At 45.7% G+C, this 24,607-nt stretch overlaps 1 protein-coding gene and 1 gene segment (V, D, J or C); one reads left to right on the top strand and one right to left on the bottom strand.

Annotated features, from left to right (window-relative positions):
- Positions 1–734: 734 nt before the first annotated feature.
- On the bottom strand, positions 735–21,638 carry LOC308549886 (solute carrier family 5 member 4; the record flags this gene model as incomplete). Its single annotated transcript, XM_081123017.1, has 15 exons — positions 735–949; positions 1,319–1,421; positions 2,083–2,298; positions 4,272–4,440; positions 6,788–6,938; positions 7,685–7,792; positions 9,346–9,481; positions 10,028–10,248; positions 11,405–11,485; positions 12,702–12,807; positions 15,217–15,321; positions 16,104–16,163; positions 18,615–18,719; positions 20,752–20,823; positions 21,504–21,638. 15 exons carry the CDS (start codon positions 21,636–21,638, stop codon positions 735–737), a joined length of 1,983 nt encoding a protein of 660 aa, XP_080979143.1.
- A 1,306-nt stretch (positions 21,639–22,944) lies between these two features.
- LOC308549779 (immunoglobulin lambda variable 6-57-like) lies at positions 22,945–23,659 on the top strand. The segment is given in 3 exons: positions 22,945–22,990; positions 23,115–23,449; positions 23,615–23,659.
- Positions 23,660–24,607: the final 948 nt, after the last annotated feature.

The following is a 24,607-nucleotide window of genomic DNA, read 5'->3' as shown; positions in this document are numbered from 1 at the left end:
TATATGTGTTGTTTTTGCTTAACCTGTTCACTTTTTCTCACCCAGCCCCCCCAACCCCCTTCCCTCTGGCTGCTGTCAGTCTGTTCTATGTATCTATGAGTCTGTTTTAACTGTACACTTTAGATATTTTATGATATATGAATTATGTTTTAACAAAGTGGTTTAAGAAAAATCAATGGTTTGATATGCTAACTTTTAGTGGGGGATGACTTGAAGGCAGAGACTAATAATTTCTAATAAGTTCGTAAAAATATTCACAACAGGCATTTCCAGCTCACTCCCTCTCAACTATTAGGAGATATTTCTGTTTTTCAAACCCTTGAGATGAGTGATGTGAAGATGGGAGGAAAATGTCACTATTTTTTAGATGGGGGGGTTACCAGGCGAGGCAGAGTTGGGAGAGGTATTCCTTCTAAGTGGAAATCTCTGGACACAGCAGCAAGCAAGCTTAACACAGGGCAACCTAGCTGGTGAGCTATAAAAAAAAAGAAAGAATTTAGACCCAAATTCTCCTCCTTCACACACACGTGGGTGGATTCAGCTCACTGCCTTTCTAAATTATCCACTCTTTCTCTTTATTCAGTGACACACAAAAGCTAAAAGACAGGTCTGTAGTTATCTCATTGGATAAAATTACCAGCTACTTCTCTCCCTTTTGCAACACAACAAACTCTAAAGATGAAAACCCAATATTTTCCTCTGCTTAATAAATAGGCTCTTGGCTCAGGCCGAGTTCAGGCAAAATAGCCGTGGGCAAAGACGGCCACGGCCAGGAGGAGGAGGGCGTTGATGTTCACGACCGTCCTCCAAAAGGGCTTCTCCGACGTGTCCGTGAGCTTCTTCCTTAGGGCTTCTTCCTCCTCTTTGCTCAGCCTGGGGCCTTTCTTCTGCAAACCGCAGAAGGCCTCGTAAGCTTTCCGGAAACACCCACGAGGTTCCTCAGGATAATCTGAATCAAAGAAAGAGGAACGAATGGTCACAAAACGCGGGAGAAGAAACCCCTGTCAAGGTCGCACGGATGCCTGTGAAGAACGGTTACCATGAGGACTGCCCCTGAGAAAACGCAGAGAGCTCTAGTTATGGAAAAACAGAAAACTTTTGCAGAGCATAGAGTCCAGCAAGCAAAGTAAAACAAGTGACAGGCTGGGGAAAAGCATTTGCGTCATATATCACACAGGATTTAATATCTTTAGTATTAATGAGTTTCTTGAAATAGAGAAAATCCTACAAATAACTCCATGTGAACATACTAGAGAGATGAACAAACGGTTCAAAGAAAAAGTATACTTCTCAAAGCAAACGTGAGCCGGATATTTACCTTCATCAACATCAGCAGCAGCCTCTTCCTGTCTTTGCTCTTCTGCATCTAAATCGATTCGTTCCTCTGTCCTGTTCCGAAGAGCCCAGCACAGGCGATACAGCTGTCCAGAGGCCACAGATAAGTGCATTAGTGACGAGAAAATGTTTACAATGATGCAACACTACAGTTATGTATAGTGCAAAAAAAACCCAACAGCGCAGGAAAATATAGGTGACAAAGAAAAGGCCTTCTACTGCACTCATTCACAAAAACACTCTGTTTTCAATTTTTTTTTCTGTCTTTAATCCTTCTGGTACTTACACATGCTAAAATCTCTTAAATAATATGTTTAAAACTCTTACTTCTGGATTTATAATTTCATAAAAGTCAAAGATTTATCTAACTTTATACGCTACACCTTGGCTTCATTCAACTGTTAGCTACAGCCTTACCACTTTCAGTTGGTCTAGTGTTACTTTTATAACTTTTAAATTCCTCCTTAAGTTCTATTTCTGGATCCATCATGTTTAGATAGTATCTAGGTACTACTATTGAGTTCTGATAAGGATTTATACCCTTACACATCTGTTTTCCAGACCACATCCAAACTGGTGCTTTACATATTTAGTATTTTGCAAATTATTGCTCAGTTCAGCCACCGCATGATAATCTCTTAGGTTCCTCCCAGCTCTGACGGTGCTATGATGCTGTTGCCTGGGACTTGTAAACCAGTCGAAACTCTAGAAGGCAAAGAACTCTCCCCTCTGCTACCCATTACTCACATGTATATCAGGAATGGGTTTTGTTAACAGGGAAACTCCCAGGATGACCAGTATGGAAACTACAAAGAGGATCATGGCAAAGTACAGATAGTGCACTCCGCAGATGATTTTGGGACAGTCACTGGCGGCCAAGCAACTCCCTGTTCCGTAGGCAAACTCTGCAATCATCCGAAATAGGCCGATCAGAAGTCCAGTGATTAGACCCCAAAAGGCTCCCTGCAAAAGAAGCAAGAACAAAGTCAGCGGATTCGGAAAAGCTGAGAAACTCACTCTAGTAGGTTGTAATTATCACCCTACCTGCTTTCTCCACGAAGGCTAACCAATGGTTCACCGGCAAATGGCTAAGGTTGAACCATGGCTAAGGTCACCAAAGCAGGGCAAAGACGCCAATGGGTGTGTTGGCTAGTGGCTGTCGCTCTCCGCGGCCTTGGGACACCATGGCGCTGTTAATTCTCCAACTCCAGGACACCACAGGTCCACCCGTTTTGTAGAAGTTTGCGTTATGTGCTACTCGCTTTTACAAAAGGCCCACGTCAGTGCCTGTTTTCGCTAACCGAAGGAAATTCGAAGAGGATTTTTACTTTTACGAAAAAAAGCGAAAATAGCTTTCGGTGTTTGTCTTTCAGTTCGCCCTTACAGGGGCAGAGTGCACGGGACAGCGAGCGCGACCCGGCCAAGCTCCTGCGCTGGAACCACATCGACTTCTCAGCCGCGCTCAGCGCCGGGCCCCTCTAGCTTTGAACTGTGTCTGCGAGCATCTGCGCTTCGTCTTGATTTGTTTTGTGCGTCCATTAGCAAGATGTGTCCTAACGCATCAGAAAAGCCTAAGAGAGGTTATTTTTTGGGGTCTGGAAATGCTCAAAACAATTTCCATATAAATGCATGGTAAATGCTGCCGTTTCGGCTTAGGTAAGGCTTCATGGAGGCGCTCTACTTTTGAATACCGGGGGAAACCTGTATTGTCTATTCTGACCCAAGCTTAAGTTTATTTACCCTGACTTTGATTTCATATATAGACTAGTCTGGCTAAAGGTTCATCAATCTTGTTTATCTTTTCAAAGTACCAGCTCTTGGTTTCATTGATCTTTTATATTGTTTTTTTAGTTCTCTATGTCATTTATTTCTGCTCTGATCTTTATTATTTCCTTCCTTCTACTTTGGGCTTTTCTTGTTGTTTTCTCAGTTTTTAAGTTGTGGGGTTACAGAGTCTGTTAGAAGTTTTTCTTGTTTTTGAGGTAGGCTTGTAGTGCTATGAACTTCCCTCCCAGGACTGCTTTCATTGTGTCCCATAGATTTGGAGTCGTAATGTGTGATTTCATATATAGATTAAAAAACTTGTGACTTATTTTGGAGAATAAACAGAACTATGACTTATGTTACACAATCTGCAGGGTTGATGTTAGATAGTTATGCTACTTCGATTAAGGTTTTGTCAATTAAAATCACTTATCTTCTCTGAGAAGTGCTGCGGGTGGAAGATATGTCCCCTGTTCCCTATTAGGATGTTACATTTAGTGGAAACAGTCTTACACAGACATTGAGAGTATGAGCTTTGGATGGAGGAAGACATGAGTCTGAATCCCAAGATCCCACTTGCTAATACTGAGTAATGCGTGGAAAGTGCCTAGATAACTTCCTGAGCCTGTTCCTCATCTGAAAATTATAACAATAAGGCTCATACCTGGGAACAATTAAGGAATTAAAAGTCCATGGCCCATAATCATCAATTATATATCATAAAAGAAATGAACATATTTGAACCATTACTAGTGAGGTAGGTTTTCTTCTAAGCATTTCATATTTTTAAAAACTCTTTTTAAAATTCTCACTGCAATTCTGTAAGATAGGCACTGGGATTATCTGCATCTTACGGAGAGTCACATGGTTTGCTTAAGATCACAATGACACCAGGCGGTAGAGCCAGGATCGGATCCTGGCAGCCCTACCCCTTACCCCTTACCTGTGCTCCTTGGCACTGTGCCATGGATGTTTGTGTTCTGTAAGAAATGTAAAGGCTGAACCAAGAGTGTGCGCCACATAGTTACACACTTTGGTGAAAATCAGGAAGTGTGGCTGACCACAGTCGAAACTGAGGTGGGCCTTGAGTTGTACAAACTGGGTGAAAAGAATGCATATCTCTACCAGTGAAAGAAAGACATTTTTCTCCAAATTTCTCGATTTCCACTTACCTGTTCATTGACTCTTTTACAGAAGATGGCAAGCAGGAAGACAGCAGCAATCGGAGGCCCAAGGTAGCTAGAAATTGATTCTATGTAATGAAACAGTTGTCCGTTTTGAGACACTTGCACTAATGGGACCCACAAAATGCTGATGACAATTAGAAAAATGATAAATAGCCTGGGAGAAAACAAAATGATTTAAATATTAAACAAAACCATTATTAATACTTCCATTGCGCTTTAGTTCTTGAATTCATTCTTGTGGCCATTCATTGATTTTTCCAAAGAAAAAATCAAGCTCCTTGACCTCATGCCATGCCATGCTTATGGTTATCTGTCAGTAAAATGCCATTCAAGCAATTGCTTGCCTATAATTAGTCATAATAGCTTCAACTATGAGATGAAGTATCCATTTATAACAACAGTTCAGATGTCAGCATTTGGTTAATAATTCTCTAATGTAGTTTACGCACTATGTCAGTTAGAAAAAATACAACACTTTTTCTAAGTAATTATTTGTATGATAAAGAAAGAAGACTCCTATTTTGGTCTTTTTTCCTAGCTCAAGAGAAACTGAGTCAGTTTGCACACTTTAGAATAAAAATGTCCTGAGTGAATTGGCTGGAAATGTTAATTTGTGCATTTTGCTACTTGAGTGCTTTGGCAGGTAGAAAAAATTGGTTAAATATTCATATGCAGTAAAAATCTATTAGAGGCTCCTGGGGTCCAGAGAGCAAGACTGATTCACTTTCTAAAACTTCATAATATTCTTCTGTGCTTGTTGGTGAATAAAATAATAATAATAATTTACTGGACTCTCTGTAAAACGTCATCACTTGTCTGGGCTCACCTGGAACAGAAAGGTGGAAGTTGGGAGAACCGAGGGACAAGCATTTGGGCAGGAGACTGAGGCACAGTGTCTCGTTTAAGCTCTACAACTTCTGCAACCTTGCAATAACTAAATGTGATAAACCATGGGAAGTCCCAGCACAGTGCCTAGAACACAGTAAAGATTCAAGAAATAACACCTACTATCACTATTGTCATCATCATCGGAGAGCAAATTATGTGTCTCCTTTGCTCTCTTATCTTCAGTTGTTTGCTGTCACTTGTAGAATAAAATCCAAAGTCCTGTTACGGCTGAAATGGCCCTGCATGGCCTCCCCTCCCACTACCTTTATGGCCTTGTTTCCTATCACTGTCCCACTTGCTCCTCATGGGCCAACCTCACCTCCTGTCCTCACACACACCACACACGTGACTGGGGGAATGCGGCGCTTACTGCTCCTCCGGGGTGAGCCATGGGGCTCCCTCCACACTGTCCCCAGGGCTCTGTTCAAACGCCCTCTTCAGTGAGGGCTCCCGAGAGCCTGTCATAAGTAGCCTTCGCCCTTTAATCCTGCTTTAATTTCCTTCCTAGCATTTTTTGTCACCAGATAGAGACTATATTTATTGTCTATCTTCCTCACAAAGGCACAATTCCCATGAAGCATGAAATCACTTTTCATATATATGTCATTTTTTCATGTTTCTATTTTGGGAGATAGTAGGCATTTAATAATGAAGAGAGGAAAAGAGAAACTCTTAACTGATTACTGAGACTTAGAAGGGATCCATCCCCAAGATCGTGTACCTATCGTGGGACTACTGTGTCTTGGTCCTACTGAATTCTAGGCCAACACTTGCTCAGCCACAGAATCACAGACGCCTACTGGTTCCCTCTCCTGTAGCATTTATCCAGAGTCAAGATCTGGACCAACTGAGCCCTTGGAATTTCTCCAAGTGCTTAATTTACCAAAGCAATTGTTACTATCTTCAGCAATGCATGATCTTTTAAATAGGTGGTTAGTTTCTCTTGACACCCCATTTAAAAAAATATATATCTTTATTGATTTCAGAGAGAGGAAAGGAGAAGGAGAGAGAGAGACAGAAACATCAGTGATGAGAGAGTCATTGATTGGCTGCCTCCTCCACACCCCCGACTGGGGATTGAGCCCACAGCCCGGGCATGTGCCCTCACTGGGAATCGAACCGTGATCTCCTGGATCCTAGGTAGCCACTGAACGGCTGACCCACTCCCGGCCGGGCTTGACACCCCATTTTTAGTGAATGCAGTTGGTAAACTCCTTTGTAGTAGTGTGAGGATATCCCTAATCTGTTACTTCCTTCATGTGATACGAATGGAAACTTCTAGAGATGATGCGTTAACCTATGAGAGTAGGTGGAAACTTTATACCCCAAGAAAAGCACTGATGGAATTTCATGAAAATGTGGCTGGGAGAGGATGTATGAGACAACCAGAGGCATTCTAAAGTCTGAAAAAGCAACTATTTCATTTGAAAGTATGGCCCCAAATTTTGTATCTGGAAAGAGATTAAGTTGGATTAAATGTCCTCTAATGTTCCTTTTTCCACTCTAGAACTCTATGATTAGTTTCTCTCAACCCAAAGATGAGGAGGCTCTATTTTACTCCTATGTCTCTACCCTTCCAGAGAAATTTTGGACAGAAAGCAGGATTGTCTCACCGTCCAGCTATAAGGAGCTCTCTCTCCGATGCCTGCTTGCGGATCTTGGTGTAGATGTCCATGGTGAAGAGGGTGCTGGCGCTGTTGAAGATGGAGGTCAGGGAGCTCATGAGGGAGGCCAGCATGACTGATAGCATCAGGCCTCGCAGTCCTGGGCAAGAGGAGGGTGTAATCACTGGTTAGGAACTTGGATGCCATCATCTATGGTTTCCTTTCCAAACCAGAGAGTCGTTCAAAGATAAAAGTGCCACCTGGAACACACACTAACTGATGTGCCTACCAATGCAGGCCACCATGTACCATTTTCTCTATGTTTCCTGGTGATCTGATAATAATCCAGTATAGAATTTTGGTTCTAAATATAAGTTTAGAGATCATTTGCTGGAACCTAAATTTGGAAGACAGGAAACAGAGTTGTACCTTTTTTTTTTTTTTTTTTTTAGGAACTGTTGGCTTCCTGGAAACTTAGGGAACTGAAGAGGAAAAAGCCTACTAGGTGGTTCTGTTGAAGAAGCCTTTGGTGGGACAAGCAAAGAGTTTTGAGATATTATGGCAACTTCCAGTTTCCTCTGCCTACGAGTAAGTCACTAGACATCCTAGGACAGAGTGTGGAAAAGGTGGATGGGTGATGTCACTTCAGGTTCATCTATGTTGTCTCAATGGCAGGATTTCCTTATTTTTTAAGGGTGAAGAAAGTTCCATTTATCTATCTATCTATCTATCTATCTATCTATCTATCTATCTATCTATCTATCTATCATCTATCTATTATCTATCTATCTATCTATCTATCTATCTATCTATCTATCTAATCTATATCCATCTATCCATCCATCCACCTATCTATCTATCATCACACTATCTTTATCCATTTATCTGAGCAGGACATTTTCTTACCGTCAGGCATTAGTTCCATCACCAGCATTGGGTAGGCATAGTTACTGCAGCCAACTTCAGTGCCACAATGTTTCACACATTCAGAAGGTACAACACAGGCCACCTTATCTGAAGAGAGATTCAGATACATGGGTTCAGTGAGTGGGACCCAAACGCGTAAGATCCATAACCATTGGACACAGAGACAAGTTGTAAGATCATGGGTTAGAGGAAAGACGTTGGCTTGGAAATTGGAGGTTCAACTTTGAATTCATACAATCGATCTGGTTCCTCTTTGCCCAGAATACAACTTTCTAGGCATCTCACAGCTATAGCTACCCCTTGCACTGACCTATGGAGCAGGGCTCTGCCTTGGGATGTGGCCCAGCTAAAGCATTAGAGCAAAATGAGGGGGCTGATTCCATCCCCCAGAAAAGGTGCAAGAGCATAACTCCTCCCAGGAGCACAGAACCCCAGAGATAAAACAACAACAAAGACAACAACAACAGCATTCAGGAAGTTAGTCCTGTGTGTAATCATTTAGCCCAGTGTCTTTCTCCCACATCTGAGAAGAGGTGTCACTTGTGATGTTATTGGGATGATGGCCCCATGTGGATGATGCCTCATTCATTGTGGCAATTGCACAATACCTTGGTGATATTTTTCCTAAAACAGCATTATGAAAACAGATAGCAAAAATTGATACAAAAAATCACCCAGAATACTAACACCTTAGCACATTAGCTTCTTTTAGTTTTTTTAAAATCTCTTTCTAACCCTTTTCCAGAGAGAAATGTCTTTATTGCATAACTATGGTAATTGTTGAGATAATACTTATAGTCTGCTTTTTATATCTAACGTAATGATATTAGGATTTCCCCAAGTATTGAGATAGCATTCAATAATATCTTTGGCCACTCCCTACTTGTGGGATATCTATACATTTTTATCGTTATAGACAATACTACGCTGTTGCAATAAGAAGGGATGTTGGCCACTTGAGGTTCGTCTTAACAAGCTTTCAGCTAAATAAACTGATGCTCAGTTGAGAAAACAGGAAGTGAATTTGGTGCTATCTGATGGATTGCCCAATGAAAACCAGAGGTCTCGATTAGGCGAGAAACATTCTGCTGTATTTCCTTCACTCTTCATGATAAAGATTTTTAAGGAAGGTTTTCAACATTAGTAGTTACTTTCAGCTGACTCAGAAATGAAAGAACACCAAGCAACCCAATCCCAAAGCAGTGAAGGGGGGACAGTTCTCCAATCATCTCAGAGGGACCAAGAAGTGACAGTGCATCTCCAAGACCTTGCCGGTTGCTGATGCCCTGGACCGAAGCACCACGGCTCACCTCACTCATATTTTCCCAGTTTTGCCTCATTCTCCTGCATTATCCTCTAGATTCACTTAAGTCTCGGCCACTCATGAAAACAGGACAAAACAGACTCAAGTGCCTACAAGGAGATAGGCACGCAGTATGAAAGAGATAAGAGAACAGGGTGTCAATTATAGAAAAATTTTGTGCTCTGACCCTCTGCACTATCTGTTATCTCTAGTTGGAGTTTTGTTTTTACTTCCATACATAATGTGTTTTTTTAGTTATGAAGGTCTCAATACATCTTAAAACCACTATTTGTAATTCAAGCATAAAAAATAAGAATTTGTGGATTCCAGGACTTGCCTGTGTACAGGATGCGGCTGATCATTCCTGGCATCACCATGATGAACATGGGAAGCAGCTTCAGGTACCCACACATGATGCAGGCGGCCTTCACGTGAGACATATTCTTGCCCGACAGGCAGCGCTGCACAATGACCTGCCAGGAAAACACGACCTCGTCATGAAACAACCAGCGGAGGGGAACGCCTCTTCAGGGGTAGCGTTAAAATAAGAAATGGGATGACGGCCAGAAAATAATGAGCTTTGGAGTAAAATCCAGACTTGAATACCTGCTCATCTTACATGAGTATTTGACTTCTGTGAGTTTCAGGTTTCTCATCTCTAAATAAGGTTTTCTCTTGTAGGGTATCCTGAATATTTGGTATAATGTTTATGAGGCTCTTGGTACATAGAATTCAATACACATCTAATGAACTCCAAGGTGTCATTCGTGCCAATGGTTCACAGACCATACATTGAGTACCAGGATTTAGGGGGTAGAAATACATACCAAAATAACATAACTGAAGGAGCCAAAAGTGTTTACCTTTGAGGGACAATAAATAGGACAGAGAGAGGGACACCAGACAGCTTTTACACAAGACTTGTAGAAATGTTTGACTTTTTAAATGGTGAAACTATATGATTTTCTAAAAGAAAAAGAATAACATAAACATATTCATACACCACACACGCATTTTACCTGATCTGTGCACCAGTACCACGCAGCTACGATGGTCATTCCTATTATCATTCCTGGCCAAGGAATATCCCCAGTGATAGCATCTCGAAAAATGTGGAAAGAGTCCTCCCGAGGAGTGTAGCATGTGGGGCTAATTGTCAGGTTGTCCCCTTCGACTATGGACGGGATGGCATTCATATACTTTTCTGTAAAACTTTCATAACCTCCAACTTTGGCGAATGCTGAAAAGGCATTGGATAAAATAAAATGTTGCACAGAAGTGTAAGACAGCCAGTTTTCATAATTATTCCTCTGTGGTGGAAGGTACTCAAGCGCCTCCACTTAGCCTGGTCATATTCTTGGTATCCTCTCGGGATCCATGTCTTTCTAATACATCCATTGGCACAATGATGATATCAGATTTACTGCCACAAAGTTCATAAAGCAAATCACCCTTTAATTTTTCTTGTTACGGTGCCTTTGAAAAATGTGATTTAGTATCTAACCTTATGGTAAGAATAAAACTGCAGTTCAACAGTCTGATATTGATGTCTCGTAACCATCAGAGCAGAAGTAAACCTGAAGGTGAACAAAAGAGCGAGCCTAACAAAATCAACCATCAGAAAGTCCCAGCACCTCTGTAAGGGCCAGGAAGCAATGGCCTCTCTAGTCTGAACTTATGCACAGCCAGATTTCCTGGAGTAATACTGTGTTCTACCTATGTCACAATAAAAAAAAAGGAAAGATAAGGAGCAGAAATGGGAGGCAGCAGATTACGTGTGGTGAGGGGAAATGGTGAGACTCAGCCACTGGGGATCTGGAAAGGCTAGACAGGTATAGGAAAGAACCACAATGGATGGACATCTTAGAAAGATAAGCCCAGGCACCTGGGGCCACTTAATATAGGTTCAAATTATGCAAAATTCATTGGAGTATCATACAGCTGGAGAGTTAAGGTTGACATTTGTTTACTTTTTCATTATTTATCTAATTAAGCACCAATATGCTTGTATGTGCCAAACATGGTGCTGGGATTATGTGCAAAATGAGTGTGCAAGGCAGGAGCTTGACCTCATGGAGGACACAGGCAATACAAGGGAATTGTTCTGATAAGAGGAATATGGTTTGTAACAAAAATACACGAGGGGCCCTAAGGGTGTGAGAGACTCCCCCCTTCTCACCCTAAGGATGAAAAAAGTGAGATTTAGAGAGGCTGGTGCTAGGCATTGCATCATGGAGACCAGAAATCAAAAAACTATGAGCAAGCACAGCATAGAAGTTCATGACCAGATAGAACTGCGAGACAAACAGACTGAACAGACACAAGTCCCTTGTTCCACCCCATACCTTCTCCCCACAACCAACCCCCAGGGCTCTGCTCACACAGCCATCACTTACCAAACCCCATGAGAATGAAAGAACCTATCAGCATGATGATAGTCTGGAGGGTGTCTGTGTAAATGACTGAGGCCAAGCCCCCTGCAGAGAGAAAAAAAGAACCAGGATATTTTTACTCAGGTGCCCTCACCTACTTGTCTTCACCTCTAAGTTCTCTTCTACCCAAAGTCTGGAAATGACTCAGCAGAGAGCATATGGGAAGCTCCTGGCTGGGCCACAGGCCCCTCTTGGCATCATTATCTCCTTGGAAGTTATGTGTCTCATTGATCCTTCTGTCTTCCTTGCCTTGCCTTGATTCAAAGTTTCTATGAATTATAGTGTGAGTTTTTAAACATTAAGTAGGGGAAAAGGCAATGTTTTAATATCATGACAGTTTCCCATAACAATCCCTCAATTCAGCACAGTAGATCTGCTCTCAAAAAATTGGGTGAAGCCATTTTTGCTTTAGTGTTGGAACATACCATTGCTTCATTAGTTGAATACCAGATATTATTGTTGACTTGTGTTTTGCTGCAATGTTGCACAACCATCGCAACCACCACCAACTTCTCTTTCAACTCTAGACTCACTAGGCTCTTAGTTGACAAGAGAGAGAGAGTCGTGGGGAAACAAGATTGATCCTGAACACAGGAGAGTCATACCTTCATCTCTCACTCATTCCGAAACATATGCTCAATGCATGCAAATGGCTCCAGAACAGTCTTGATTGTTCAAGCTTTTATTTTTTCTTAATTTTTCCCAACAGAGCTGAGATAGTTTAATTTTCATAAGTTAGTATGCATGAGACACTACACCAACGTATCTGGTTCATGAAAACCTGCTTGGACTGCTGCCTCTTACCTTCTTCCCACAACCAACCCACTGTTCCAGTTCTCCTTTTCTGATTCTGCCCCTCAGAGTACAGCACCATGCCCAGGTATCCTGTGTTTATTTGGGCCCTGCCTTAGATTTGCCAGTCTCATGTTTGAGCTGCTATTTCATCCTGATCTCCCATGGGTATGATACATTGAATGCCAAATGCCAATCTGCTACTGAACACGCAGTTGGGCCAAATTAGAGTGTTTCCCTGCTCCACGCACCACACTGTTATCCTCAATCAAAGGGTTCACACTTAACACTGAGGATTCATTTCCCTTAGCTCTAGTTGTGTTTCTAGGCTGCACATGACTCTCAGAGTGGAATAAAGGGATATCCTTGCCTTGGCGGTGACAAGGCTAACACTGAGGTTGCTAATTGCAGGTTGGGGGTGACACGAGCAGAAGACAGCATGGCTGAGCTAACCATGCAGTGCACTCACCAGTGATAGTGTAGATAGAAGTGATAGCCAAGAGGATGAAGATCGCCAGGTAAAGGTCCAATCCCAGGGCCAGCTTGATGAATATAGCTCCAGAAAAGATGTCTGACTATACCAGGGACAGGCAGGATGGAAGAGAAACACACATTGTGTCACTGAGGTCTTCACTGATGGCTTTCCACTAACACTTGCTGTAGCTACACATCCCCTTGCAGTCCTGTTGTGAGCTCCTTGGAGGCCAGATCTCATCCTCAGATGATGATTATTGGACTGACCATATTGAGGAGTGACTGAGTGAGTGAATGGGAAGTGAGGAACATCTACCCTCCAGCTTGGGTGGGCTACTCTTTCACGATCGTACAACGCTAAGAACTAGAGTAGTAGCTGGAGGAGTGACAGAGTAAAAATGGTTATTGTTGGGAAAATACTTGAGCATGTGTAGGGGAGTTGAAAGGAAGAGGTAAAACATGGTGGTGAGGGGAAATAATTATGAATGAAGCAGGTTTCTTTGTAGAACTTGGGTTTGGAAGGGGTGTCACAGGAGATGGCAGATTTTTATCTTCCCTAAGATTTGAAATAAAACCTAAGGCAGGGAGGACTGTGCTAACTCCTCATCATGATCTGTTTAATAAGTAACTGGGACATGACCCGTTATCAGAGTGTAATAGTACACAAAAAGTTGTACATAAGATTAATTATTAATATCACTTAAAACATAACCTTGTAGGGAGGGATGGACTCCAGCTACTGTATCTTTTCAGCCGATCACAGACCCTACACAGTCAGTCACACACATGCCCTTGGCCTTTCCTGCCCCTCCATTCATCTCCCCATCTTTCCATCCCTCCCCACCACTGGGATCCTCTCACCACAGGAGGCTGCATCCCGTGGGGCCCCTTTGGCCACTGTCATTCTGCTCTAGCACCTTGTTCGTACCTGTGAGGACCACAAAGCTCTGGAGAGAGATGAGAGCCAGAGGAGAACTGGGAGATCACGGGGACCCACCTGCTTGTAGAGCATTGCAAGCTTCTCTGCTTCCCTCGGCCTCTCCTCTTTCCTGGCCTGGGGGATTGTTTAATTTTCCCCAGCACCCTGAGAAGAAGACTTCATTTCCACCCAGCTGAAAATGCCCCGTCATGGGCATCCGCAGCACACCGCCTATGTTTGCCCACACACTCTATTCAAGCTCACGTTGGATATGTTTGCAGATATTGTCATAAAGTGCTACCAATTTTTATGGTTCAATTCTTATCTGCTTAACCATATAGTGAACTCCTAGTGCACAGGAATCTTCGTTACCCCTGGCACGGAGCTCAACAGTATATAGTGAGCGCTGGGAAATGCTCATGTTGCATTAGGAAGGCTCGCGCCCTCTACTCTAAGCGGCTGGTTTACTTCCAACAAGGACTCAGCTCGACAGAAGAGCAATAGAGGGGTCAGCTTCTTCTCTCAAGAACTGCCTAGACTCGAGGAGATGATTTCATTAGTCACTGATATACGAGAAGCAAACGAAGTTACTCTTTCCTTTGTTTTCTACACCTGCTGCTGAATCTTCAAATTCCATTCTTTTTTCCTCAGGGATTATCTCCAAGGGATTTATTTATTTTTATTATCTTTGTTATTGAAAGTATTACAGATGTTCCCCCTCTTTCCCCCCCACTGACCCCCTCCTCTTCGCTCCCACCTCCTCCCCAGGCCTTCCTGGCACTATTGCCTCTGTCCAAGGGCTATGCATCTATGCATATTAAGTTCTTTGGTTAATATCTCCCCCCCCTCCCCTGAGATTCATCAGCCTGTTCCATGCTCCCACGCCTCTGGATCTATTTTGTTTGTCAATTTATTTTGTTCACTAGACTCCACATATAAGTGAGATCCTGTGTCTTTCTCTGACTGGCTCATTTCACTTAGCATTATAATCTTCAGGTCCCTCCATGTTGTCTCAAAGGGTAATAGATCCTTCTTTTTTACAGAAGCAATCAAATTTTTAAAAAACTTTAGAATTATTTTAACACTTATTTGTGACATGTTTTGTAGGAGCAGTCTTAGATAAAAAAAAATTAAGGAAAGTCAGTGTAATGATGCACAGCACTTTCCTTTTGGTTCACGTGTTAGATCATCAAGATGAAAATGAAAATACAGACACGGAACAAACAGGCTATTGTGCGGTGGAGCAACAGGGACCAGAGAATCCTCCTCTGTGCTGTTACTGAATAGCTGTGCTACTTGAACGACACAATTGTTCTTTCTGTACAACCATCTTTTTCATATCCTTAATAAAAGGGTGGGTTTACACTCTTCAGCCTCTCATGACTTGTATGCAGGGTCTCTGAAGCTGCTTCTCCCCTGTAAGAACCTGGTAGAGACACCCCAGGTAGTTTAAGACATCCATCCACACTGCTTGGCTTCATCTCTAGTTGATAGACACGCCCCCCCCCCCCCCCCCAGCTCTCTGAACTTAGCCCTGTAGCCCCATCAAAGGAATCTCATGAGACTAAAACACCAGGAGCACGGAACTCACAGAGATTCTCAAAGCCACACAGATGAAGAGGGAGAGGAGAGAGAGGTAGATCTGGAGTCGCTTCCCTCCAAACCGCTTCTTTAGATACTCCGGCATGGTCATCACCTGCAGACAGACACCGACAGGGACTCACCACCTCGGATCCCAGGGCATTCGGACCATCCAACGTTCACTAAGCACCTGTGGGCAGGTGGGCCTGTGTGGGCCACCCTGGGGAAGCAGGGATGACAAAGGCACAGCCTCTCGAGAAGGCAGCAAAGCTGGAATGAACACAGCTCCAACTCCACTTTAAAGTGGCTCCAGTTACTATTATTTTTTATAAGTCTTTACCCCAAGGACAGCACCGTTCAACACAGCTTATTCAAGCCTGGAGCTAGAAGGGACCCAGGGTGAGCGCATGGGGAATATATGGTGACCTGCAGAGAGACTGGCCAGAAGGCTTGCCCCTCAGCACCCTCATCTCAGGAATTATTTCAGGGTACAGCACCCATGGTCTGAGCGCCAGCAGCAGCAGGAATAGATGTGGGAGCAAGGCTCAGAGAGACAGAGCAGGTTGAAGGGGAGCCACCATAGCTGTGGCATATCCTACCCCTCATTAAAAAAATAAACCACTCTGCACATGTCAGAACAGAAAAATCAGAATGAAGGACAATGCCATGTGTTGGCGAGGACGTGGGAAGATGGGAGCCCTTGCAGCAGTGAGGGCCAAGGGACAGCTGACAGCGCCGTTGGCAAGAGCAGTCTGGCAGCACTTAGTGGGCTTTTGTAAATGTCAGCCCCCAAATCCTGGGACAAATGGTATTACCCAGGTTTCCTGACTAAGCAGAAAGAACGAGCATATCAGAGGATGTCCGCCAGATGTGCCGAGAAGACCTGCGGGTACTCACCCCTGCCTTGATGTATATGGGGACAAAGAACCACCCTAGAACCAGCAACAGCAGCAGGGCCTATGAGAAACCAAGAAAAGCGTGTGGCGTTAGAGAGGCTTGGCTTGTGGGCCTTGTCTCTTCATGACCTCTGAGTCTGAAAATCAAGTGCTGTAAGTCCTCACTTACTGTCATTGTTGATAGGTTCTTGGAACTTGTCCCTTTAAGCAACATGATGTGTAATGAAACCAGTTTCCCATGGACTAACTGGTACACAAGATTTAAGTTCTTTTTTTTTCTTTTTTTAAATATATCTTTATTGATTTTAGAGAGAGGAAAGGAGAGGGGGAGAGAGAGACAGAAACATCAATGATGAGAGAGTCATTGATCAAGCCTGCAACCGGGCTTGTGCCCTGACCGGGAATCGAACCCTGATCGCCTAGATCCTAGGTCAATGCTCAACCGCTGAGCCACGCCTGGCCGGGCAAGAGTTAAGTTCTTAGGGCATATTCCTGGTCACAAAAACATCACCAAGCTTCTAAATAACGATCTCAAACACATCTAATACTAAATATTGAAATAAATGTGACCTATAAGTACATTTAAGAAAGATGAATTAAAAAGATCATTATTTTCCAGCCAGCTTATTCCAGTTCAGGGTCATGGGTGGGCTGAGCCTGTCCTGGCAGCTCAGGGTGCAAGGCAGGACCCCCCCCGGGCAGGACGCCCTTCCATGGCAGGGTGCGTCCACTCCCACCCCCACACTCACCCAGACTGGGACAGTGCAGGCACACCAATTCACCTCAAATCTCTGGGATGTGGGAGGAAACAGGGGTACCCCGAGAAAACCCACACAGACATGGGGAGAAAGTGCAAACTCCACGCAGACAGTGGTCCCTGCGGGAAATCAATTTTTTTTCTCACTAACGTTATAATGAAACAACATTGAACTAAATGATGTTATCCAAGGACCTGCTGTGGGTTTGCTTGGATCCTGTCCCACTCAGCCTGTTAGGATCCATCCAAGACAGCTATGGATTTCATTCCTCTGTTTCAGAGGTTGTCATTTCCTGGGGCTCAGGCGGTGACGAAAGATGCTCAGTGAAAAATGAACAGAAGAGAAGAGGCCTGGACACAGTGGGACCACTGGAAGGTCATACAATCTTTGCCAAAAGGAATGATTCTCGAGTGGCAGGAATTACAGACAGAGTGACAAAGCAATGAGAAACAAACTTGGAGACAAGGGATATTCCCAGTGCTCCCCAAGTCTTGTCACTGATAACAGTGATAATAGTCTTCACAGCCAGAATAGGAGGTGCAGCTGTGATAAGCACAGTGGGTCCTGTCTTACGGAGGGGAAAGCTGAGCCTCACGGAGATTTAAAAAGTCCGAGGTCTCAGGCTAAAAGAGCCAGGCTCTTGGCAGCCTTTTAATCACACCCACTGGGGCCATAGGGCATCCTGTCCATGCCTTTGGAGGCTGGGCCCATTCTAGAGTCCCTGATACTGCTGAAGTAAAACCGGGGGCAAAATCTGCAACAAGGGAGGGGCACTGGCATTTGTAAGGAGTCAAGGTCACTTCCTGAGTGCATCCGGAGACGGTCTGTCCACGCTATCACCATGATCCAACTTTCACATAAGCGTCTTGCTCTGACGGATATGCAGGCACATGGAAATGCAAACACTAGAAAGGGTAAGAGAAAGGAACAGAAAAACTCTGGCAGCTCAAGAAATATGATGGCACGTGCTCGGCCACCTGTTAGGTGATGGGGTGGTATAAATGACTCGACAGAAGGTGGCCCCTGTCCTTAAAACACTTAGGGTCTAACTGAGTGGACACAGCTCCCATTGATGAAATGGTAGTAGAAGGATTAAGAGCCCAATGCGAAGTCTTGTCGCTTCTCCCCAGTGTTGCTGTCACGTCCTTAGTCAGGCCCCCTTGGTCAGTTTCTTTGCGTCCAGCTGGCATCCGGACCGGGAAGGCCCCTCAACCTGTGCCGAGCCCCCCCCCATCATCTTGGATGGGCCCCTGTGCTCTGCGAGGCCTCTCCAGGCGCCAAGTGTGCTCCCCTCCTTGCACTTTCTACGCCGCAGTGAGTGTGTATCTGCCTCTCACTGGGATATGAGCTTCTCAATGGAAGAAACCGTTGCTTTTACATTTTTTAATTGCCTGCATCTAATTCAGAGCCGGACACATAGTGTAACAGCTCAGGGCGAAGAGATACAGGTGAGAGCAAAAGTGATCAGGGCTGTCAAGTGAAAGTGGGGATTGACCCACAGAGAAGTGACACTCCTGGTGGGAATAAGTGGCGGAGCAAAATCTTGGAGGTGGAAAATGTGACCGGCGTGGCCCAGGCAGAAAGGGGTCACACAGGGAAGGCCTTGAAGTTCAAACAAGGAATTCATTAAAAGAAGAAAATACGGGAGCCACACCAAAAAGGAGTTTATCTCATACAGACTCCCCCCAAAACATACCTGCATAGAGCTGTTTTAGAATTGTTATTTAAAGGAAAAAACCCATGATGTCACTTACATTCCATTCAAAGACCGCAGTGGCAATTCCTGAAGCCGCTCCGGTCCCAGCCAGCCCCACAAAGTGGCCGCTGCCGATGTTGCTGGCGAAGAGAGAGGCGCCCATCTGGAATCCAAGAGAGCAGACTAGGCTGAGTCAAAGGCTCAGGGCAGGCTTCTCAAAAGCGGGTGAACGTGGAGATGCTTCCATCACTACTCCTTGGGGCAGGAATCGGCAAACTACAACCGTGGGCTGAATCCAGTTTTTGTATGGTTGGTAAACCAAAAATATGTTTTACATTTTGGAACGGTTAAAAAAAAAAAAATCTGAAGAAGAATACTATTTTGTGAAATGTGAGATGATATGACATTCAAATTTCAGTGTCCATAACAGTTTTATTGGAGCACAGCCACGCTTGTTGGTTTTATGTATTTACTCTGGCTGCTTCTGAGCTACAGTGGTGGGGTTGTGTGGGTGCAACAGGCTGTATTGGCCAATGAACTCTAAAATACTTGCAGTCTGGCAATTTATACAAAAGCTTGCTGACCCCTATCTATCTACCTGGATGCTCTGAGTTTAGCCTGTTCTTGGCCAAGAGCTGCCAGAGGTCCCGTCGACCCCTTCAATCAGCCTCAAGGACCCCAAAATTGTGGACGAGGGAGTTCCTCTTCAGCCATCTGGCCCTCAGGACCCTCTTTTAACACACCTCCCTTCCCATCACATTGTCCACAGTTCTAAAGTCTCAAAGATCAAAAGAGATCTCTTGAGTGGGCACAGATGAGAACTAGTCCTGATGGAACAGAGTTGGGGTTTGGGGCCCCTGCCAGTGTTTGTTCTTCTGCTCCCACCGTCTCAGCCCCCTGTAAAGTCACCTTTTCTGTTCAGGCATTTGGGACCAGGGGATGAGATTAAGCTCATTTGTAGCTATGGGATCGGTCGAGCCTTGAATGTTTCATAAAAACAGCCCTAAGAAGGCAATGCCGGATTGGACACCCCAACAAAAGTCCGTTTCAAGCCCTGGTTGGTTTTGCCCAGTGGTTAGGGTCTTGGCCTGCAGACCGAAGGGTCTGGGTTTGATTCCCAGTCAAGGCCAGGTACCTGGGTTGCAGGTTCTCCCCCCCCAGTAGGGGTGCGTGCAGGAGGCAGCCAGTGGATGTGTCTCTCCCACATCGATGTTTCTCTCCCCCCGCTCCCCTTCCACTCTTCCCAAAAAGCAACGGGAAAAATATCCTCGGGTGAAGATTAACAATAACAAAAATCCATTTCGACTCTGCAGTTGGCCTGCCTCCACCACCCAGACCAGGTCATTCCCCAGTCTCCACTTTCCTTCATGCTATTTAGTCAGCAGATCTGTGAAGAAAGCACGTGCTGCCCGGCTGGGCGTGGCTCAGTGGTTAAGCGTCGACCTAGGATCCAGGTGATCAGGGTTCGATTCCCAGTCAGGGTACATGCCCGGGTTGCAGGCTGCAGCCAATCAATGACTCTCTCATCATTGATGTTTCTATCTCTCTCTCTCTCCCTCTCCTTTCCTCTCTGAAATCAATAAAGATATATTTAAAAAAAAGAAAGAAAAAAAAGAAAGCACATGCTGAGCACCCATGGTGTGCCCAGCCCGCTGCTGACACGACACGATACGGGCCCGCCCGGCAAGGAGCTGGGCAAGAGTCAAGGAGGCATCACATTTGCACCATCACAGGCAACGCACGTCCACTCTCACAACCGCCTAGGACACGGGACTAGACATTTGGGCTGCAGTGCGGGGCGCGGCTGCTCCGGTGAAACTGGGGTGAGGCTGGGTGTTGAGGGAGGAGAGGAGAGAGGGGGGCGCTCATCTAAACAAGAGCCAGCATTAGCTCAGGGCTGGGAACAGAGAGGGCATGTGCTGTGGGGCATAAGGAGCCAAGGCAGAAGGTTCTAGAGGACCAGGGAGAAAGGCCATGAAGCCGAGCTGAACTGGGCCTTCTCCAATACCGCACTGCACCCGCTCTCGTGATTGGTGACACACAGCCATGCACTGAAATGATGGGGCAGGGATCTAGGAAAAGAGCAAGCAGGCAACTAACGCACATCAGAAATGATGAGCACACCTAATGTTTTCTTTGTTTACTCTTAAACACACGCACAGGACAGTCCTCTCCCAGAAACAATGACCACTCACCGGCCACCAGGCCACATCTCGACCAGCCAGGAAGAAGCCTCCCACAGTGCCCCGGTTGGTCTTCAGCATGGCCTGAGCAGAAGAAAAGACGCGTGAGGTCAAACCACAGCCCACGTACCCAGGATGCCCTCGGTGCTGCGGTCACGTGCTGATGAGACTGGCCTTTGCCAGCTCTTGCAAAGAGAGAAACATTTCCCTGGAAACCGTGATATAGCATTGATTTTTAAAGGACCACCAAGTCACAGTTTCAGAGGAACTCAGGGACTTTAGGAAATTCTATTTCTCGACGTTTGTCCTAATTGCTCTGCTGATTTTCATTTATGAAAACAATGTGAGGTATCCCTGAAGTTGTGTTTGGAAGAAAATTTGTAGCCTCAAATTCATTACTAAAAGAAAGAATGAGCAATGAGTTACAAATCCAGCTCAACTAAGTTAGGAAGTGAGCTAATAACAATGGAAAATAAAAGAAGTGAGATAAAAAAAATAACGTCCTGATTCATTTTGCCACGTGCTGGAGGTGCTGAGCGGATTAAGCCTGAAGTTCCCAGAGCTGGCCTTGTTCACACGATGGGGTTGTTAGAATAAATTAAGTCACTGTAAACATTATTGATGTCACACACAAGAAAATGATTCTGAGAGAAAGACAGTGAAATCTGTGACAGCTGTTAAGGTTCTCTCAGCTTCGTCACACCACACCTTTCACTCCCCTAAGCCAGGTGCCCACCCTGAGTCCCCAATGGGCTCCTACATACCCATAGCCCGACAATCATCACTACCACGAAGTAGATGACAATGACAGAGATGTCAGCAGCGTTTTGGATGCGCTCTGACATCTCAGGAGGGCTTGGGGTCCCAGTCGTGGAGCTGGGGCTTAACGTGCTGGCCATGGCTGCAGGTGGTGCTGTCCCCCTGCTCAGGGATGGCCCTGTCCTTATATACGTGCTGGGTTAATGATCAGCCTCGAGCAGGTGGGGCCGCTATCAGGGCCTGCTCTTGGGCACGGGACCTTTAACCCTTTCTCCTGATGCCCTGAGACCCTGGCCCGCTATCAGAGCCTGCTCCTGGGCATGGGAACTTTAACCCTTTCTCCTGACGCCCTGAGACCCTGGCCCTCCAGCAGTCAGTGTTGTCTAAGTGGACTATGAGAATGAGAGGTGGGAGACAAGAAGTGGGGTGAGAATTGGAGGTGGAGAGTGGGGCGTGCATTGAGTGAAAAGACAGGGTCTTTAAGAAGATTTGACCAGATTGGGTGAGAAGATTAGGGAGAGATGACAAGGGACAGAGAAGAACAGAGGTGAAAGGGCCAGGAAAGAATCAGGAGTCCCTTACAGGTCAGATAAGATTCCTGACCAGGGAATTTATATCCTTTGAAAGTGAAATTAATTGTGCAATCCATGGGTTCCAAAGCCCCATATTTTTCTGGAAAGGCCAATCTAAGTTGGCTCTTATAGGACACATCAGGACCTTAGTGGCCCATGCGGGAAAGGGAAGTGTCTGGGTAAGCACCCTCTCTACCTAGTTCTTTCCATTTCACCAACTTCTACAGTTGGCGTGCACAGCAGACTTCTATCACCTCTTGAATGTCCCTTGATCTTAAATGCTTCAGAAGTTTTATGCCTTCTATTTCCTCTTCTAACAATGATTTTTCTGCTATCCCTTCCAAACACAGCCCATTCTCACTGTGATATTTCTCACCTCCAATGACACAAAGTGACTCTAAATGTCTGGACCAGAGTAGTGACCCCTTCATCTACCTAGAGAGATCTGTAGCGTGATCATAGGATCCTATGTGGAAATTCCCTGGACTCGTGGGTGGAATTGTGAGTGGTACAGGTTGGGGAGGGCAGGAGCCCCGAGCACCACCTGTCCGAGGTCTGACATGTGTCTTGTATCCAGCAGGGGGCACTGTGGCATAAGCATCTCCTTGGTGCTCCCAAATTTCTCAGCTGTTTGCCCTGCCTCCTGCAGGTCTTCTGCTCGCTCACAGGGCTAAATCACTTCCTCCCACCCTCGGTCTCTTTTTCTCAGTTCCAACCAAGGCTAAGTTTGAAGGAGGAGCTTGCCCAGCCTCCAGAAGGAGGAGATTTGCATGGAGCCCTTCCACCCTCAGGATCAGGGGCATATATAAGAAAGGTTGGTGGGCTCAGGCCTGGCTGTGGGGCTCAGGGAGCAGAGTCTGGGGGCTTCTCCACCATGGATCGGGCCGCAGTCCTCCTCGCCCTCCTGGCCCAGTGCACAGGTGCGGTCTGCAGGGAATTCCGGGAGGGCACCTGTGTGTCACCTGGGAGGAGGACCTCTCCTCCCGCCCTGGGAAAGGGGCCTGTTCTGTCCTCCCTGATCTCTGTGTTGCTCCCTCCTTGCAGGGTCCTGGGCCCAGTTTGTGCTGACTCAGCCCGCCTCTGTGTCGGGGTCTCCAGGAGAGAAGGTCACCATCTCCTGCACCCGCAGCAGCGGCAGCATTGGGGACTACTATGTGCACTGGTACCAACAGCGCCCTGGCAGTGCCCCAGCCACTGTGATCTATGATGATAAGAAAAGACCGTCGGGGGTTCCGGATCGGTTCTCTGGCGCCATCGACAGTTCCTCCAATGCCGCCCGCCTGACCATCTCGGGGCTGCAGGCTGAGGACGAGGCCGACTACTACTGTCAGTCTTCTGATAGCAGCTATCAGCCCACAGTGGGGCCGACTCATGGGGAAGTGAGACCAGAACTCCCAGAGCCCCCCACTGGGGCTGCCCTCACCTGCCCCCACCATGGAGGGGTGGCTCCCTTCTGTCTCCTGCTGGGATTTTGTGTTCAGATTATAGGGTTCTGAGCCCCCTATTCCCTCTCGAAAATCCCCACTGTCCTGTTTCTTCTGCAGTCCCTTTCTGGAGACTTAGTTCAGGGCTGGTTTCTGAGCCTCTGACTGCTGACTATGGGGCGGCATCATGGCTTGTGGAGGGGGCTCCTCCGCACATGTGGGACATTCAGAAGCGTCCTTGGGCTCCACGTATAAAATGCCAGTAGCACCCTCTTCTCTAGGATTAAACCAATGAAAACACCTGCAGCCATTTCCAAATATCCCCTGAGGGGCCACATCACCCCAGTTTGGGAACTGCTTGGTTAAAAGGACATGTTCTCAGCTATTAGGGTGCCTTTGACTTTCAGTCCTGTTTATGCCATTCAGCTCCATGGAGACCAGGGGTGTCATGTCTCTGTGCTTCTGTGTTCCCACCTGTTACACAAAACAGTTACACAAACTCCCAGAGGTCAGAGAACCTGTGGCCCAGTCACATGGAATCTCCCGTCATCCAAAGTGTGGAGTATAATTTTGCCCACGATATATGTGCGGTTAATATGCACATAAAAATACATATCTATCCTCAGTTATTCTCTTAGAGAGTTTTTTTCAAGCTTGAGGTATGAAGATGAATGAGCACATGACAAGGTCTCGCACGCTTGGAGGCTGCATTTTCCTTGGGTCCGAGAGAAGAGACAGGAGCAGCAGGTCAGAGGAGCAAACTCTGAGGACTGGGACAGGCGGCCTCCAGGGGCTAATGAGCTGCCGAGTGCGGGGGAGTCGTTGCCATGTCTGCTCACATTGCCCTGAACTAGGAGCCTGTAAGCTCAGCAACTGCCACATGCCCTAATACACAGCTCAAAACCCACCATGCGATCAATAAAGTTTAATAGTCAAGTCTGCAACCCAAAGTCCCAAAAGAACCCTGGCGGGAAAGCTCATGAAGGGAGAGCTGCGGGTTGGGAACCTCCCTGTGAACGAAGACAGGATCCTGCACCGCGACACGACTGTCCGAGGCCGTGGGCGCTGCTCTGCGCTTCCTTCCGCTCAGACGTGTCACCCATGGGCCTCATG

The sequence above is a fragment of the Miniopterus schreibersii genome, assembly GCF_964146895.1.
Source record: "Miniopterus schreibersii genome assembly, chromosome: 20".
NCBI classification, from domain to species: Eukaryota; Metazoa; Chordata; class Mammalia; order Chiroptera; family Miniopteridae; genus Miniopterus; species Miniopterus schreibersii.
The sequence above is the reverse complement of the archived record's forward strand: the minus strand, read 5'-3'. Positions and strand labels throughout refer to the sequence as shown.